The sequence below is a fragment of the Physcomitrium patens genome, chromosome 22 (genome assembly GCF_059467195.1).
Source record: "Physcomitrium patens ecotype Gransden chromosome 22, ASM5946719v1, whole genome shotgun sequence".
In the NCBI taxonomy this organism is placed as follows: Eukaryota; Viridiplantae; Streptophyta; class Bryopsida; order Funariales; family Funariaceae; genus Physcomitrium; species Physcomitrium patens.
Genome location: NC_143431.1, coordinates 2,861,909 through 2,880,971, shown reverse-complemented (window position 1 = coordinate 2,880,971; position 19,063 = coordinate 2,861,909). Strand labels below are relative to the sequence as shown.

Sequence of the window (19,063 nt, the reverse complement as noted above, 5' to 3'; positions counted from 1 at the left end):
CAACTGCTTCTACAAATTATACCAAAAAGTATACACAATCGGTAGTGATAGACTTCCTTGGGACAAAGCATTAGAGAACATTGTCAATCGCAGTTTAAGCATGAGGGTGGCACACACAATAATCGAAGAAAATTTTCGAACGGACTCGTACACTGGAAGTTGCTTAAACCGAATCCAGACGTCTTGGTGGGACTACGTGGTTGCTCACTAAGAGTCTTCCAGCGATTTTTTCAACTGATTCCTGCTCACAACCAAATTGTGTGAACTGGTCGTTAGCAACTACCCTCCTTTCGGGATTCATAATAACTACTTCAACTAACTTGCTACTAACTGGAACATACAAGCAACCCCTGTATGGCGGAGCTAAGGAGAGCTGGAGGTTCATTCTTTAGAGATATACATGAATATGCATGCTTTCGAGAGTAGGATCTTGATGACCAGAACTGCAATTAAAAAAAGACCGATAGTGACTTTGTCGAAGAAAACTTTCGTTAAGACTGCGATATGCAATGAGCACCACCGATGATGCAACGACGTCTTCTACGATTGGTACTTTTGCCTGATGACCTAATTTACTTGTGTCCTCGAAGAAATTTAGTTGAGGGAGCACATAGTAGCTTAAATTTGTGTTAGAATTGGTCGTCGACGAGAATGGGAGTTATCATAGATTGCTTTGTCCAACTTAGCATGTTGTTTGCTGAAGAGCGTGGGAATGCAAATGATCTCCAGGTATCATTCGAGTGCTCGTTGCTGCAATGGGCGACAGTGCGCGTTCGGTGCAAGAAGCAGCCGCATCTGCACTTTGCCAGATTGCTCAACAGTGAGTCCTCCTCTTGAGGATTAGCGGGTGAACTTTGTATACTATTTGCAATGTATTTCATACTGGCATTCACGTGTTCTTTATCACCTACTGTTTGAGGTATTGATGGTGTGCTCTTGGTTTACACTTAGGAACGCTGAAGCAGTGCTAGACTGCTGCGCCACGAGCTTACGAGCTGGCAAGAGGGTAAATCCTTTTGTTTCAGTGATTTATGCGTTGTTATGTATTATGATGTTGGAGATTTTCTTAGGATCATCCAGCTGTCTCTAAACATCGTTCGCGTGATTTTGAAGAGTAGGTTGTGAGTTATCGTGCTGGTTTGCTCCTCATCTTGGCCTACACTGTTCGCGAAATGAGAGAGGAGCAGATAAATATCTCGCTCATGCGCAGCACTGCCAAACTGGCAATGACTGAGTTGGCAGCTAATAAGGTACATTTGAAGTTCAAGTGGGTCATTATGTTCTCTTCGGTGGCTAATGTACAAGCCGGAAAAGGAGTAGAAAGATTTTGCGAGTGCACATTGGTTGGCCGTTGAATAGAAGGTTTTCTACAATCAAGACAAATTTATTTTCCTTAATTGCAACAGGAAGATGTTTCAGACTGGAATAGCGCAGCATCAAATCTCCTTGTCGCAGTTGGATCTCGGTCACCGGATTTAGTGAGCTTCCTTCCACCATCACCCTGTTGCAATTCCAGGTTGAGTCCTCTCATTCTGTAGAATTCTTTTAGTCGACGAATGTGTTCAATTCTTTTGCAGAATACTTCAGAGTGCTTTAGGACTACTCTGGAGTGATAAGGCGCAATCAACAACTCCAATAAATAATTCTGTGATTGATAACTGAGCTACAGCTTATGGACGAAACATTCAATCAGCTTGCTGGAGGAATGGTTCCCGTCGTACATCTGGTGCAAACATTGGCGGAATTTGCGTCATCCTGTGGTAAACCTAGCTCTATTCACTTGTTTTGTAACCAAGGATTTCTCGCGTCACTGACAATCAAACTCTTTTCGGAAATCCATACTTAAAAGAAGTCACCCTTGATTTTAACTCAAATGCATTGTTTGTTTGAATTTGCACGTGCCTGAGCTATATTGAGACTAGAAACCCTGGTTGGCCATGGAAGGTTTGCAGTTTGCTCCAAGGCTGAAAAATGTATTATCTCGTGTGTTGCCAATTCTCAGTAATGTGACAGACAACCATCGGCAAGCTTTTGCGAACGGTAAATATCAGATAATTTCCTATTATGACTAAAATTTCGGTAATTTGCTTATAATTTTGCTAATAGTTGCATTTCAGAGGGTTTCATAAGCGAGATATACGAGTATTTAAAACTACGATGCTTTGCTTTTGCGTAATTCCATTAAGAACGCTACTTTCAAAACCTTTTCGCAGCATTCACGTTTTGGTGTGACACCGTTAATCAATGTAATGAGGTGTGTCTGTCTAATACTTCACCGGAAGGAGACTTGCAGTAAGTAATGATTACTTCACTTCATTCTAGATGCTCCAAGCACCAATTCTTGTTTACCTTATAACCTTAACTGACAACAATAAAAAGACATGCCCAATTGGATCCAACGCACATCAGCACCCTTTTGTTTTGCAGGGCTCTGCTCCAACAAGCATTTGAACTATTGCTGAATTCTTGGATCAAGTCTCCCGATTCTGGGGTAAGGCGGACACTTTTTAATGAAATTAAACCACTTGCTCCTAAGAAATCCTACATCAATCTCTTAAACTCTATACCAAATTGCTGATTCTAAAGTAGGAATTCTCTTGTCTGGGAGGTCCTTTTTATGAATGCAGGTTCGGTTAGCAACTGCAGAGGCATTAGGAAAAATGGTGGATTTAATTAGCAGAAAACATCTCATCTCTGCATTGCCTAGACTTCTTCCGTCTATTTTAGCAGTGTAAGTCGCAAGAATGTTGTCACACATGAACCTCCTGTGTCATTTTTGTCATGCAAGACGTTCAAACATATGACTAGTGATGCAAATTTTGCATTGAAGCCTATGACTCGTTTATGCAGTTGCAGGAAAGAGAAAGAAAACCCTCTGCCAGCTACGACAAGCCTACACACAGTCCTATCTCTAATTCTCGTGAATGATGCTCGGTCACCAATGATTGACTTCCTCGTAAGCTCTTTCAACCTGAATAGGCCGAGTTTAATCTGCATCATCTTTGGCTCTGTTCCATGCATGTTCATGAGAAATGATTGTTTTTCAGTAGCATATTCTACGCACCCATTGTTGATCATGTCTGGTAATTTTCAGAGTTCATTTCACATTAATCATGCTTTTGTTGAAGATGGGCGTTGGATCTGCTGATTTCAATTCAAGAGAATGTGGCTTCGTTGACAGGCTCTGTCGCCAGTATTGAATATGTTGCTTCTCAAAGCTTACTTGACTGTGAAGAAGGGAAGCAACTCTGCATATAGTGCTCAAATGAAGGTTCAGTTTTCTTGAATTATTTCGGGTGAAGAGTTTAGTCAGAGCTGAATAGATGACCTGCCTTGTGGTTAGATGGGAAGCTTACATCGAACTGTCCCTCTAATAGAAGCGCCTGCATTGTATCTCGGGCTCCAAATGTCGCTTGGGTGCTCGAATTCCCTTATGGAATGTCAAACATGGTGTCAATCTATGCAGGTTTAACAATATGTTCACCTCGACCGTTGCTATGGCACTTTTCAAATTCGCAGAACCACAATGAAGTTCTTCGTTGCTTTGTCACGATCAGGGAGGCCTATCCTTCGGAAATCTTTGATTTTCTGTTACATGTAAGTCACTAAATCTAGACGCTCGTGCAACTGTCTGATCGACCCTGCTAAGTTCAATACAAATTATTTCGAAAGCTAGCAGTTGATTATCTCCTGTGTGTGTGCAGCAACTTCGAACGCGAGAGGAATATGTCCAATTGGGTGTATTGTCAGTGTGGAAGCACCTGATATTCAGGTACAGCCAGTGACTGTAGTTTGCTCTTTGCGTTTTATATTTCGATATTAATAGAGAAAGGGACTCTCGACTTATTGTTTTCATCCTTCAGGCAATCGGAGCCATGGTTAAATAGAAGAGGTGAAATTGCTGAAGCTGTAAACTATCTTCTCAGGAAACAAGATTTGAAGTTGAAAAAGTCCATTGCTGAGGTGCAGCTGATTAAGCACGAACTTTTCTTGTGCTCTTTACATTTAAAATATCAAATCTACATTCGACGATAGCCTAAAGATGAACAATAAGTGAACAATAAGTGGTCTCTAGAAGTTGTAGATACAAGAACCAATGGCCTTTTCCAACTGATAATTCTCAATGCCATTGCAGTTGATTGTATGCATGGCTTCAAGTGGCTATCTTAACAAAACGACAAGCGAAGCGTGTATTGAATTTTTAGTGAAGCAATGTGCACTGGCGAGTACGAGAAAGAGGCTATCGGAGGCAAGCTCCGCAGTCCCAGAGAAACCAAAAGCGACCGAAATGCCTGTCAGCATTCCTGCGAAGAAAGTACGAACTGACTCATTCTGTGAACTGTAAATTACATATGTTGAAGTATTCACCTAGTGAACAGTCAATTGATACAGTATTATTAGAGGCTCGGTATTTTCAGAAGATTGAGTCTCAGCCACTTGAACATGACGGGTTGAATTTATTGTGTAATGTTTTGTAAGGAATTAGGAGGACAGTTGAGATCCTTAGAGTTGCGGCGTGTTTGTGAGACAGGCTTGCTTCTACTGGCAGGCACTGTTCCTGCTGCTGAAGTACAGTTCTCTTTCTCATACTACTTTCATCAAATTTCTAATTTGACTTGCAATGATCTTTAAATTTTTGATGCTGCTTCTTGTGGTCACTATCCCCATGGCAAAGGGGTTACTATTCTTTAAAGTACAGCATTGTGGGCTTTTCTTGTACTGAAGAGAAGAGTCATTTTCCAGGTCATACTTTGGCCATTTCTTCTCAAGATGCTCATGCCAGTAGAGTACACGGCGGCTCTAGATACGGTAAGACTTCTGAACGTCGAACACCTTTGAGCTTATTTTGTTCATTATTTGACGGTGTACTTCCTCGCTAGCCTATAGAAATATTTTTGCTTGTCCATGGATTTTTTGAGGGATTTGTTTAGGACCAATTGACTGGTTTCTAAGATTTTGAATGTGATGGTGAGTAGGTGTGCAAGTGCATAACCGAAGTTCTTAAACATAAACGTTCACGGGGTGAGAAGGTCTCCATCGATTATTCCATGACATCAAATATTCCAGAACCAGAGGTTTGGCATTTTTCGTTATTTGAATGTACATTGTAACAGATTTTGGTTAAGGTCCATACAATAGGTTCAAGCTTGCATTTTTCTATATCCTTATTATTGACAAATATAAACCAGATGCGTACCTTAAATACATGGAACTTATACCTAATCCATGATTCATTATGCTAAAATAAGCTTAATAGCAATGCAGGAACTCTTTGCTCGTCTACTTTTGCTCCTTCAATATCCACTGGACACAGAACTAGCTTCCAGGGTGTTGACTGTATGCGAAAACTTCATCTGATGTTTCTTTGAATGAATATTCTTTTTGAACATCTTTCCGAGTATTCTTATCAACAGCCTTGTGATTGACAACCACTTTCAAATATTGAAACATCGTACAACCATCTACTTATAATCAACTCAATTCTGTCGATACAGATCTTGGACGATTTGGGGCCGATATTTCCAACAGCTATTGTGCTGCTCTGGGAAGAGGAGGTCTGTAGTTTTCTGAGGCTTCTCTTGTCGATAATTACACTTGGAGCACTATATCCACTTTACTCAATCATTGTTCTTAAACCATGTACAAAGGAGGATTTTGTTTTGCAAAGTGAATCTAAATATTTCCATGTGGCTTCGTCGCAAGCTGTAGATTCCGAAATTAAAGGCTTACATCAGTAACATCGACGTTGCTTCCTGGCAACAAATCGTCTGGGAGGACATGATTATACATGTAAGGAAAATGACGCTTCATGGCCATAACCTTCCAAAAGTGGAGAATTGTTATCTCGTCTGCGTTGTCTACGCTACATTTCATTGATATTGTAGTATCCGCATGTTTGGAGGGCTTGAAGTAAAGCAAAGAAAAATAAAACATTCTTAAATATGTTATTATAGGATCAAATTCTTTTCAACGAAAAATAGTAGAAAAACGAAAGTTGCAAGGAATGCTGGACTTTTGAATGAATATGGCATAAGGATTTAAGGGTCACCCCCTAGAACATTCATTAGGAGCTTTGTTTCCGCACCCTGATTTTTTTAATGATTTAACTGCAGTTGCTATCCGATGCGCTTGGTGTTGTCCATGATCCAGAGTGGATAATGTCGTTTGGCAATGCCTTGGCAACTCACTACAATCTGTATGATGACAACCAACAGATATCGCTCTTGCACAGGTATGTGATTTAGTATTTACTGAATGTGATTCTGAGATATTGTATGTACTTCGCATGTTAGTTTAGTATATCCTGTACAGAATGCTCAAGGACAGCAACTGTTTAATTTGGAGAGCTATAAAAACTAATTGAGAATATTCGGCAGGTGCATGGGAACTGTTTTACAAAAAACTGATAACGAAGTGTATGTGCAACGGATGATTACTCTTATGTATCAACGTTCTGATGTCTCAAATAAGATAAATAGAGGAGGTCTTGCAACGGCAATGGGTCTGGTAACAAGAGCTCTCAAACGACTCATCAACGGGTTTTCTGCACCAATCTTTAACGTTATCTTAATGGTGTTCATTTTATTTTTCCCTTCCTCACGCATCAGAAAGCCTTCACAAGTGCAACGTATTGTTTCAGGTCGCTTCTGCACATCTGGATACTGTGTTGGCAAAGCTGCGAAGAATCCTAGACAATCACAAACGTAATGGATTTCTGAGGTACTGAAAATGAAGTTACTTTGGACACTCATTTTCATGGAGTAACACTAACTAAATGGGATAATTTTTCTTACTGAAGTCAATTCTTAACGAGGCATTTGAGTAGAGATCGAATTCTTTTCGATGCAAGATAGGACATGACATACTTGTCTCTCCCTTTGTAGATTTGTATTGCATTTTGTGAAGCCCCAGAAGATTAGAGCAGTTGACAATGTATTCGCAACTTTAGCACTCATGTATGGATATACTGCATCATACGCACCGTCAAGTGGCATTGAAGCCCGTATTGAGATACTAGTGGTAAGATCTCTATATTACTTGCAATTTGCAAGGAGCTCTGTGAAGCGATTCTCTTGACAATAGTCTTTTGGAAGAGGCCCAGCGCTTAGCTATTCCACACTGACACGTGGAAGTTGAAATTAGTATACTAGCCTAGTGCACACCAGAAGCATATGGAGTGTCAAACTTTGTATGCATCTTGCAGGGAAGTGATATGCTGAAGGGCTTTTTGAAGGTTAAAGCTCAAGCATCAAAGCAAGCTGTTTTATCTGCCATCAATCTTCTGGGTATGACAATTGAGAATCCTCGAAAGATCTTTGAATTCTTGATAGTTAATTTTAAGCGATGGAACCTCTTATTACTGCATTGATCGGCAGGCCAAGCGGTTATCAAAGCTGCAAAGAATGGGACAGTTTTTCCTTTGAAAAAAAGGGACATTATGCTGAACTACATTATTTCTCTTATGGAAAAGGACGAAAAAAACAGCTTGGACATTGAACTGCAGCATACTCAGGTACTTATACAAGGGACGTCTTTAAAAGTGTATGACCTCTTTGCTTTTCTCTCCTTATCCGGTGTTTTACATCAGGAACAATAATAGCATGTCCAAGACACAGTGCATGGACAAAGAGTCCAGCCTTATATATGAAAGAATTGCAGGAGATGGCTTTAGATGCTTGCGCGACATTGGTTTCAGTAAATCCCAAGTTGACGTCGAAAATGCGAGACTCTGTCCTCCAGGTATATGTTTTCACTCTAATTCATTTTCATTCGAAACAAACTTCAGATGAAATTTAAAATCATATATTCATGTGAAAGACACATTAGAAGAACAAAAGCACGCAGATACTGGACCGTGGCATGAATGTGCAGTTTCATATACTTGAGCACAACATTAGACCCTGCTTAAGTGGGGAATACCCAAAGATTACTAACTTCCTTTCATCAGAGACGGACAAGCCTCAAGATTAGGTTCAGGAAGTGATCATAGGTAATCTCTAATTCTCAGACTATCTTCGCCGAGGGTTTTTGGATGTTTCCCAGGCAGCGTTTGGCTTCTTCACCTTGCCAATGTCGCTTGCAGTCAGCGACACACTGTTCACCAATTTAACAAGGTTTTTATGTACGATTTTGCTCACTAGGTAATTCACGATTTCCTTTCTAAATTATGCTGGTGTGAATCTTTAATGAATCGCGTAAGATCATCATGTTGATCATTTCTCTTCAACTTATAATTCTGATACTGATTCCTCATTCTTCGCAAAACCTCTTAAGCTTTGATTGAATGTGGAAGGTCGATGTATTTCTGAATTTCCAGTTCACTGTTAATCGTTTTGTTAATCTACTTTAGTTGATTGGGTATCGATATCATTTCTGAAAGTATTCTCATATTAAAAACACTGTATACTTTAATTGTTTCCGCTTGTTTTGTTTCACAAACCAGTAGACATGCCACGTACTCACAAATCTTGCATATGAATTTGCTAACTCTGAAGAATATTTGTTCTCAACTGATTTCTCAGTGGCGATGACGGAAAAAGTAGAGCAATGCAATTGCAGTTTCTATTGAAACGTCTTGATGAGTTCGCTTCTTCGTCAATGGAGTATGAAAGAGAGAGGGCAGTTCGTACAGTTTTGGCACTTCTGCAGTATTATCGAGCCCTTTGTTTTCCTGGAAGCTGTTATGTTGGCTGCACTGGCAGTTACATGCACCTCCGATCATCTTCAGACACCGATCAGAGTGGTGGAGCAGGTAATTGTTCCACGATTCCCTTTCTAAGTTATGGAAAGCCGATCCCTCGGTCGGTGGATGGAAGTTGATCATCTCTGAATGGCATGCAATAATTGAAAATATGTTTTTTCATCTGGTGTGAATTGATGATGATGTTGTGGTTGAAAGGACCAGAACTCCAGTTTTCTTGATGTCCAAAAATCAGAATTTTACATTTGGTTGCTAGACAGCTTAGATATTCATAGATTTAATGGTGGCAATTTGATATTTGAGCAGCTGGTCCTGCTTTGCTGCCACCTCGTGAAGCCTTGAGGCTCGGGGAAAGAATCGTAGCTTTCTTGCCGCGTTGCACAGATGTGTCTCCAGTTATCAGAATACTAGCTGGTCAGGTGAAATATGATTTCTTCTCGCTTTTTAAAAAATTACTCCTTGAGATAATAAGGCTTTAGAATTGCGGCTGAGAGTTTAACTTTGAAATATGCCACCGCAAGTTACCGCTTTCCTATTGTGAATGAAGCAGATAATCACCATACTCTGTAACATGGTAATGCTAATTCCCGACCCAGCTGGAGCCAAGAGTACGGATGACAGCATAGAATTGAGTTTGGCGATAACAGCACTGCAGGACCTCACAGACAGCACTAAAGGGGTAAGTTAAACTGAAGGCATTGAGTATGTTCTCAAATTTTGTATTGTTCCAGAGATTTGTGCGTAACTCAACAACCCAGGACACTCGTTTTTAGAATGAGAATAGAGCATAACAATTGTTTTACGTTTTCAACTCAATTATCATAGTGCAATTCTCACCTGTGATGTTAACGCCTTGCAGAAGACAGATGGATCAGAGGTCAATGTACTTCAACGCGTCGTTGATGCTGTTTTGAATCTTCTCAATTATACGGAGGTAGGTTAACGGAGGACAACACGGTGGATGATTTTACGAGGATGATTTATAATTATTAAGTTGCTTTAAAATTAAATACCTGCTAATCTTCAAGTGTCCAGAAGGTCCTCTTGGCATTACGTCATGGTTTGAACCATATTGCAGAAAATACCATCTCCCAAAGAAGAAATAATTTTGGAAAAATTGCAGACTAGTCAAGCGGCGCACGAGCTGCATGCAGGAAGCTCAGATCTATGCACATGGATACATTAACATAAACCTAAATGGTAATTCTTGGGTTGAGGGTCAGGTGGTTGCTGCGTTGAAAGGATGTAAAATTGCTGTTTGTGATAAGGTCTTGCAGTCGGCACAAGGAGCCATGTCCGCACTTACTCAAATCATATACTCTCGAGGTTCTCAATTACGAGAAGGAGACATATGCAAGTAAGAGCTTCGTTGTCCTGAATATCAAAGGCTCTGATCTTATGGTTTCAATTCGCAGTCGTGTAAAGAGCTTAGTGTCTATTTCCGGTTGGGTGGCAGGATAGCGCGAAATTTGTTTGAAGCTGCTGCAATTGATTGTGATAGGCATCAGGGAATTCTTGCGGTTGTAAGACTTCACTTCTCTTCAACTCCAGGAACTTCTATGTTTGACAGAACGTCTTTCGTTCAAAATAGTTTACCAACTGTGATAAATGGGTTCAGAAGGAGCAACCTCTTCGAGGCAAAGTTGTCCATAAGATTGTATTGCTATCTACTACTATTTCAATCAATTTTTTATATATGTGGGATCATGTACTTGCAATTGAATATTATTCGAAATTTTGACAGGTATGTAGCCTTGCAGAGCATTCTGTGGCAAAAGTGGTATTTTCAGAGATAATCACTGCTGGAGAAATTGAACTCGTTGATGACTTGGACAAGAGAAAACTTTGTCGGTTTGAAAAAATAATTCTTGTGAGTGATCCAGTTACTTGTGCCCTCGTTCTGTTAATTATATCTGAGAAGATAAATTTGAAAGAGACTTCCTTGAGTGATGGGCCTTGATGCACTTTGCCATTTTGACTATAAGTACCAGCTCGAATTAAAATGCCTTAAAGAACAAGGAGTTAATTCGATATAGAAGAATAGTAAATCAATAATGAGTAAACTTGAATCAAATAAGGGCTTTTTGTGTAATCTCAGAGGTAAATGCATTCATAATGTCATTTGTTAGTGACCACCATTTCCGGAGCATCTAACGTTGTAGTTAATTTGCATGACAGGCGATCTCTCATCACGAAAAGTTGTCTCTCATCTTTCTGGAATATGTGGTGGACATTTTGGATCATGCCCCTGTCTTTAAAGAGGATGATGCAGAAAAAGGCAACATTTCAGACCACCTGACATTTCCTATGAGTCTTTGCCAACGGTCGCAGGCAGCCACTCTAGCACTTCAAGAAATTCTTAGGTACAATTTTCGTTAAGAATGTGCATAAATCTATGAGATGGATTGAACTCAGGTTAGCTAACCTACATTCTGGATTACTCAATTTGCTTATAAACGTGTGTTACGCGAGCACTTTGTCTTTCCAACCTTCGGCGTTCACTGATCTTGGATTAAGTTGTGGATTTGCATTTCGACAGGGGTGCAAATGATACTGTCAAGCAAGCCGTCAATCAGTGCTATCCAAGAGTGTTGTGTTGTTTGTTGTTGCGCATTGGAAGCATACAAGAATCCATCAGCATAGATATGCAACCATTGAGGTACGTGACCTAGGTTCCGGTATCTCACAATCGTTGTGGTTTTGTGAAGTCATTATATCATTCCACAGCACCTATAATGCGACATTTTCACAATAGTAGAAAACTTGAAGATGTAACTATACATGAATATCAAGTGGAACAAGGTGAATTTCTTTCTTGGATAATTCTGCACATCTGACCAATCCTTCCATGCTGAGCATCAACTCCATTGCTTTTGATGGATGTGCAGGGATATGATTACAACCATTCATGTCTTTTCTGAAACCGTGGAAAATGACGACATGGGTAAGGTACTAAATTAACCAAGATAGAAGGATTATGTTCAGTGACAAGATCTGCAAGTACTTGTGGTGCACGTTGTTTATAATAAACTGAGTCAGAGTAAAAGTTAAGAATACTGGGAGTCGATCATCAGAAATTGGGTACTCGTCATCATTGCTGTTGTAAATTTATTGAAATAAATCGATCAACTTGATCATGCCCAGACATCCTTTCATGTAAATTTATGAGGCTACAGGGACTTAATGTTTTGTATTTGGGAACTTAGCCAGTATTTTGGTTTAGGTTTTGTTCACCGACGGGGAGCAGCGCTTGAGTGGAGAGCGTTGGACTGAGGCAGTTGAAGAGGTTGCTTCAAATTCTGCTAGAGAAAAACCAGAAGAAGTAACTTTAGCCACCATTAACTTTCTTCTGAGTTGTCTAAACTAAGTTCTGGAAGTTCTTATGTTGTTTCACCGATTTATCTATTGCATATTTTGATCTATGCAGGTGACCAACATGTGCACATTACTATGGCCAGCTTTGGAGAGGCAGCATGACTGCCAGCGTGCTGCTGCAGCAGCAGCTCTTTCTGGATTGGTCCAACACTGGTATTCTTTGTGACGAAATATTTCTTTTATAATGCTTTCCATTCATGAATTGTTCTCATGATCAAATTTAGAAGAGACAGGTCATATCTCATGTGTGGACCATATTCTGGACAGATGATTTACATTTTATATCCTGTTCCTTTTGCACAAACTTCATTTTAAACTTCCTTCACTCAATTCTCAATCTGCGTTGTCCGTGGTATCTCTAAGTACTTAGTATGAATTTCATTGAGTATGCAGTGAAAATACAAGCATCCTTTTGGGTTCCCTTGTGGAAGCTCTGACTGCTCACACTAGTGACGAATCTTCTACTGTACGACTTTTATGTGTGAGAAGTCTTGTTCAGGTCTGTCACGCTTTTTACTTTCATCCTCCGCTCTCAGTGAATTTACCGGATACTTGAATAAATTTTTTCATAATATCCTTTTACACTGCAAACTCCGAGTTGAATAGCTATTTGTTTTATGTCAAGTAAATATTGTAAATTTAAAGGCTTGTAGATGATAAAGAGAGGAGTTACCGCATTCGTGCCAGAGGCTCTGAATGTGATTGTCGCTTTATTGGAAGATAAAGAGGATGAGGTGGCTAATGCAGCTGTCTGCGGACTTTCACCTGTAAGTTGCCAAATTGTGCTTGATTCTGAAAACGCCGCCATTTACCATTTCTTATGATTAGAAGCACGAAGATCCTCCACACCTTTCCGAGTGCAGGATGTTTGCCAGGCAAGTGATTGCGTGGTGTACTCCAATTGGTATCTTTGAAAGGGGATCTTCTGCGTAGCCTCTGGAACTAATAATGATATGGTTGTCGCAGTTTTATTTCGCCTTGTATCATGCTTTTAGACTCGGTGGTTATTGAATTCCAGGTCATCCAGGTCGCAAGTGCTGAGGTTGTGTATCCAATGTTACTGAACCTGTGTTTGCGGTTAAGTATCCTTCAGGTAAGACGATGCATTCAGCAGTTGAAATCCGGTAATTGTAAGCTAAATCTGATTACTTTATTATTCAGGGCAAAAACTAACTTTAAATTCGGGGCATACATTAGACTCGGCATTTGGAAAGCACGAGAGCTGCAGCATTTGAGGCTCTCGGATCTGTTAGTAAATTTGCCACCGGTGTTCAACTTGGTACGTTTATGGAACAGGTGAGCACTAATCTTCTATAAAGAGAATGTTTCTCACAATACTCTGCCTGGGTCAGAATGGAGAAAGAAGATATTACTCATCTGATTGTCAGAACACAATAAAATGTGTACATTATTCCATGCATTTCTTCAGATTCATAAAATATTGCCGCGCTTGGTGTTTCATGTCAATGATGAAGCACCTTCTGTATCGCTAGCCTGTAAGGTTAGTTCAACTTTTCTCGATGGCTCCTATGCCTAAGTCTCATCGACCTTGCACAGTGAAAACCGTGGACACAAACTCTGTGACATTTCCTTTTTTTTTTTTTTTTTTATTGTGATCGAGTAAATATGTCTGTCTCATGGAGACATCTGACTTTCGAACACTTGTCCAGAATGCCTTAAGGAGTATTTCACCATTGTTACATGCTCAAGACATTAGAGCACTGGTCAACTTGCGAACATTTGAATTTGGTAGAAGGTATGAACATCCAAATGGTTTCTCCTGACTGAAACTAGATCTCAATGTAACTTGTATTCACAAGTCCTGTAGGAGTATGTTGGGAAGGTGAAATTATGGTGCTATGATTAAATTTTGGCATGCATGTGCATGTAACTTTTGCAGTATGGAGTATGATGATTTTGTCAAGGAATTTGTGAAGCATCTCGTGCTTCAATTTCGTGACAAAGTGGACATCTACGTATCATGTGCAATTCAGGCAAGCTGGCAATACTATCAATCTTCAAAGATCTTTCTAACCCAAACACAACACGGTCCATATCTCACATAATTCCTCACAATTTTGTACGAGCCTAGTCTTCATTTGCAGAATACACTTATTATATCCACACGCTTGATTGAGTTGACGACATTGTGAACTCCCAAGTTTGCAACAGCAATAATGTGTAATGTGAATTTCGTGTGCAAATATATTACATCTAATACTCCCTCGAGATGCGGCAATTTCACGTGTTGGGGTGTATGTTGACATCAGGCTTTTGAGAGTCCATGGCCTGTAATCCAAGCGAATTCAGCTTATTTCGTTGGTTGCCTATTATCTAGAGTGAGAGATGCAGTATCCGTAGCACACTATGTGCCCCAGGTTCGAACTTCGCGAATTTGTTGCATCGCAAGCGTAGAATTCTTAAAATTTTGCTAAACATGAACTGAATGCTTCGATTTCTTCGGTGACGGGATTAACCAATACATGAGTTACTCTCGACGTTGACATGAATCTCTCTCATCTGCTGCACCAATGACTAACTTCTTCTAATTTTCCATGCCTTTAATAGGTCTCCAATTTGCTTATGAAGATGACAACTAGTTCTCCGAGTGCTCTTGTGCGAGCAAAGTCCACACTTGCTTTAAGTCAAATAATGAATGAAATGGAGGTTTTAAATACCTGATCAGCGTTTGATAGTGAGGCTGATGACACTGCTGTGATCACTATAGTGTTTTGCTTTCACCAGAAGACTTCTCACAGTAGCTCAAAAATGTAGCTGAATTCACCACAAGACATGGTAATGAAATAGGGATGAATGGAACAGTTCAACCTAGGAGACGATCCCTGGGATCTGCCACTGCCCGAAACTCCAAAAAAAATAACTGAGCAGCGATAGATAGGAATTGAAAGAGGCCAGTTTTTACACCATTTACTCTTGTAATTGTAGCAATAATGAAGGAAAGAGAGGTGTCTTGGATGCTAAAAGGTAAAACTATCCCTAGCCCACACCAGGTAAACGAAAGTACATTAGAATCGATTGCCGGAAGAGAAAGCTAAAAAAGACACGGCCTTGTGCCAAAGAAAACGAGTGTCATGATACTTCAGGCTCTTTGGCTTCTTCAGTCTCTCCTACTTCTTCAGTCCCCAAGACCTGAGCACCATTGTCCGCATCAGTAATGTCGGCTGACTTCTCCTCTTTGCCTCGATATCCCATGAGACGATACTTTCGATCAGACCTGGTCAAAACAAGCCTAAAACCTTAAATGGGACATAAAACTAATAATAATAATAATAATAATAAACAGAGGATTAAGAGTTTTTGCGGAGGACAGACAGTTACATACGAACGCACAATTATTGAGGCTTACTCAATACAATAGCAGTTTCCTGCTGGAAATGATTGTCATAAACCAAGGACCTCAACAGTATTCCTTGCAATTCTTGTGAATTAGCTTTCCACATTCAGCCGAAAGCTGTCAAATGATTTTACAATTCTCTGAACATATCACAGATTCCAGAGTGTAAATAAATAAAGTATACGCCAAAAGACTGCACCTGAAGCCAATTAGCCAGAAGAATTGTCTTGCAATTGGTGGTGGGAACACAGCAAACCCTGACGGACCACCCTTCTTCTTAATCTCCTGCACAAGGTAACTCTCAGGCATCAAAGGAAAGTTTACATCTCGGCTTGGTGATGAATGCACTACCTTTACTATATAACGATAAATCGTTAGAGGCATACAACGAAACCAGAACTGAACTTTTCCTTAGGAGCTAAAAGTAACTCGAAAGGTGCTTAATTTTTAACAACGCGTGGGGTCATTATGAAGCAAACTGTTAATATTTGGTGTTAATGAACAAGTGCGCCTGAGGACTTCTACAACAAATAAAACAAAATTTTCAAAATAGATCATTTTCATTTTAAAAGTCAGGGAAAAAGAAGTAAAAAATCCACAAGAAGTGACATTGTCATCCGAAATGAACTTGCAATGGAGTTCTAAAAGGGAGAAGAAAACCTGCACAAGTCGTTTGACGATCCGTCGTCCAATACCTTGCTTCTGATACTCCGGATCAACGGCTACGTCACAAATTGTAGCCTGAAACAAAGAACAGAAAATTATGTGGGTACAACCAGATCTCTGCAAAACTCCCACAAAATATCTGAGTTTGTGAAACGTACTCTAAAATTGAACAGGAATTTTTTAAAAAATGAAACAGAGACAATAGGGCCAACATATGAACACATACAATGAATGAACCATCAGATACTGCGCGCCCAATCCCTGATCCGCGTTCAAAAGACACCACCAGAAACAGAGTGAAGAGGATTTCCAGCAACCGTTACTTCCGATGTCTTAAAATAGCACAGCATCACAACACATAAAATTATTTATCCTCAAATTCTAAAAAATATTTCCTTTCGATTCCAAAGCATCATTTTAAGGATACGAATGAGATTGAAAATGAAGAATACCAACGACTTTCGGAGTAGATCTCAATCCTAGGTCATCTTTCTCCTGTTCTGCCAGCACAATCACAAACTGCAGCATTCAAGCTGCAAAATAAATTTATCAAACACTCTAAGCAACAATATATTATGTGCAAAAATCAGTCTTTAATAGTGCTTGTTACTCTCTATGACAAGCACACGTCCATTCCTTTCCGACAGCATTTAACAAATCGGGTCCAAGTTCATTCTCACAACCAGTCAACTATATACAATGAAGCTCAACTGAAGAACCTGGGATACCAAGAAGTACCAAGAAGGCAAGCTGTCTTGAGCTTACCATGAAGCTGTGCCGAAGTGCTTTCATGATTTTCGAAGGTTCTCTAGTAACCATCAGCGTTTTTTCCCAAAGTTCACTAAGCTGATTATCCAAACCCATGAAGTTAACACCTTATAGAAGTATGAATTACAAGTTAAACAATCAAAGTCCATATAGTATGGCATTGACACCTAGTGCAAAATGTCGCTCGCATCTGCATAATGCAATCACACAAGATTTTGTACACATGACGACCTGAAGAAAGTGTCTAACAAAATCAATGCAAAATCAATATGAAGTAACACATCGCTTGCCTAACCCCTCCCACTCCTCTCTCTCTCACGAATTCTACCGAAGAAGTAAAGTCTGAAATATATCTAACCAAAAATGTGGACATGCGGATACATTGATACGTTTGACGGGACAACGATATGGAATTGAGTGCGTTTGAATTGAAGGGATGAACTCATAGAACACCATTTACATTTCCCATTTCAATTTCACAATGAGCAAATGGGAAGAGAGTGGCAGCACCTGAACCGGATCAACGTCGGCAAGATTAGTGCTGTATACAAGTGGTCGAGGTATTCGTATTGGCCATAAGGGCCTTGGCGATTGAGGCAATGGGGTAGAAGCCAAAATAATTGCACCTCGCTGCAAGATTACAGAAGAGGGTGAGATATGGTACATGGAAGCATGAAATTGCTAAATGGATTAGAACACACAAAGTGATACTTTAAACGATATTGCTCCGTAATACTGAGACTATAAAAATTTAACCCCCAACCGACGAGGTCGTTCCACAAGTTGCAAAGTCCCTCATTCTTAACGCCACAAATGTCAATACCACTAAAACCTTACACGTGTTGCGAATCCAATTTCGCTTCAGAATATATTCGATCTGAGCGACAAGACAAGGCAATCGGAGCTACTATGGAAAGGTGTGGATATGCTTCATTATGACAGAGTTTTCAGATTAGGGATTCGCTATTGGCACTTTTCACTTAGGTCTCGCAAACTTCCTCTAGCTCTGATCGAACTCAGATTGCAAGCAGACCTGAATTCTTAATCCTGAATGGTATGGTGGAAAAATTAAGCTGAACATGAGGCTACGAAAGTCGAGCTCTTCACAAATTCGACTTGAGCAACTCTCAAATTAAATGCTTTTATCCTAATATAAAATTGTTGAGATAGCTGCTGCAGACATAGACGGATCCAAGTGCAGTCATATCCATAGGACCAGACCAAAGGGATCTCAGGGAAAAGCAACGAACCGAGCTCTTCAATTGTGAAGGAGTTGCAACTTGTCTTCGAACAGGCACGAATCGAGACAACGACACATCACAGGAGCAACAGCATCGCAGACGACCCGACGAGAATTGGAAGCTGCACCCAGGGACCGGACGCGCCATACTGAGCTGCATCGTGGTAGACGTATTCCCAAACCACAACGCACAATCACTCACGACCAAGGCTGCAATGACGCTCAGCCTAAACCCGAGCGCGCACCATGCAATCACAAGACTCAATCCGAAACCTTGCCAACACAACAACTCCACGAAACGAGACCACCTCAACCAAAAAAGCTACGTCGAAATCCATAGATTTCTCGTGGTGATTGTAAAATTCGAGCTAGATTCTCGGCCAGTTAAACACAATAACCAGATGCCAACAGCCTCGATTGATGGCACGTGAGAGTTAGATTCTGCTGATGCAATTCACGGACTGCTAAGAGCCGCAAAATGAGATCCTAGTCCTCGTCGAAGGCAAAACCTTATCTGCGCTCTAACCTCCGTTTTCTCAACGCCGTTGCGAAGAATAAGGATGAATGTTGTATTTCATTCGTCACATCATTAATCATTCATCTTCATTTTGGATGATGGATTGAGCTGAAATTGTCTGGAACCTCTTTCACACTGCAGAGTTCAATCAACACACACACACGCACTCTATTCGTGACATATTCTACCTGCCAGATGAGAACACTTGTTGAAATAACAATAAATGGCAGGTCAGCTTCTGACCCCTACAAGAAAGATTGTATTCTTATCAACAACGGTGATGAGAGTGACAAAAATGTATAAGATGGGACATTTTGACTCAGTTAGGGTTTGCATATGTTTTGTTGGCTCTTGTTCTTTCATTGCAAAGACGTGTATTTCCATGAGGATGTAAAGTCTTTGTAAGAATGTTGCATGTTGTTACCATTTCCTTTGGAGATT

General features: G+C 40.2%; 2 protein-coding genes across 12 annotated transcripts; one reads left to right on the top strand and one right to left on the bottom strand.

The window, feature by feature from the left end:
* Positions 1-250: 250 nt before the first annotated feature.
* LOC112275114 (protein SHOOT GRAVITROPISM 6) lies at positions 251-15,197 on the top strand. Of its 11 annotated transcripts, none has more exons than XM_024505150.3 (51): positions 251-549; positions 730-820; positions 952-1,006; positions 1,119-1,250; positions 1,407-1,478; positions 1,670-1,760; positions 1,945-2,040; positions 2,214-2,292; positions 2,428-2,491; positions 2,628-2,731; positions 2,851-2,956; positions 3,182-3,271; positions 3,520-3,597; positions 3,705-3,772; positions 3,864-3,963; positions 4,136-4,315; positions 4,480-4,569; positions 4,744-4,809; positions 4,977-5,075; positions 5,266-5,337; positions 5,496-5,555; positions 5,710-5,790; positions 6,114-6,232; positions 6,378-6,507; positions 6,641-6,720; positions 6,885-7,020; positions 7,205-7,286; positions 7,377-7,513; positions 7,660-7,740; positions 8,044-8,141; positions 8,523-8,752; positions 9,008-9,120; positions 9,252-9,380; positions 9,561-9,635; positions 9,979-10,058; positions 10,158-10,224; positions 10,446-10,571; positions 10,880-11,064; positions 11,241-11,360; positions 11,590-11,650; positions 11,925-12,023; positions 12,129-12,229; positions 12,470-12,575; positions 12,730-12,843; positions 13,095-13,169; positions 13,274-13,372; positions 13,506-13,577; positions 13,747-13,832; positions 13,977-14,070; positions 14,347-14,454; positions 14,645-15,197. In XM_024505150.3, the coding sequence occupies exons 1-51, from the start codon at positions 510-512 to the stop codon at positions 14,756-14,758; spliced, it is 5,031 nt and encodes a 1,676-aa protein (XP_024360918.1). In that variant the 5' UTR covers positions 251-509; the 3' UTR covers positions 14,759-15,197. The 11 variants fall into 11 exon arrangements, 9 of the variants coding, with proteins under 9 accessions (XP_024360918.1, XP_024360917.1, XP_024360916.1 ...); XM_024505149.3 differs by having other exon boundaries at positions 9,970-10,058; XM_024505148.3 differs by having other exon boundaries at positions 9,925-10,058; positions 11,925-11,987.
* LOC112275116 (histone acetyltransferase TAP1) lies at positions 14,975-18,385 on the bottom strand. The gene is made up of 8 exons (XM_073530208.2): positions 18,116-18,385; positions 17,376-17,495; positions 16,863-16,943; positions 16,550-16,616; positions 16,324-16,358; positions 16,101-16,172; positions 15,631-15,725; positions 14,975-15,311 (listed from the first exon to the last, which is right to left on the bottom strand). The coding sequence occupies exons 1-8, from the start codon at positions 18,263-18,265 to the stop codon at positions 15,167-15,169; spliced, it is 765 nt and encodes a 254-aa protein (XP_073386309.1). The 5' UTR covers positions 18,266-18,385; the 3' UTR covers positions 14,975-15,166.
* Between the last annotated feature and the right edge of the window lie 678 nt (positions 18,386-19,063).

Coding starts and splice junctions, on each gene's coding strand:
- LOC112275114 (XM_024505147.3), top strand. CDS start 510: ATGAGCACCACCGATGATGCAACGACGTCTTCTACGATTG. Junction 2,041..2,213: donor TCGGCAAGCTTTTGCGAACG/GTAAATATCAGA, acceptor ACCTTTTCGCAG/CATTCACGTTTTGGTGTGAC. Junction 2,732..2,850: donor CTTCCGTCTATTTTAGCAGT/GTAAGTCGCAAG, acceptor TCGTTTATGCAG/TTGCAGGAAAGAGAAAGAAA.
- LOC112275116 (XM_073530208.2), bottom strand. CDS start 18,265: ATGCAGCTCAGTATGGCGCGTCCGGTCCCTGGGTGCAGCTTCCAATTC. Junction 16,173..16,323: donor TATCTGATGGTTCATTCATT/GTATGTGTTCAT, acceptor TCTTTGTTTCAG/GCTACAATTTGTGACGTAGC. Junction 15,726..16,100: donor GACGACGGATCGTCAAACGA/CTTGTGCAGGTT, acceptor CCTGAGAGTTAC/CTTGTGCAGGAGATTAAGAA.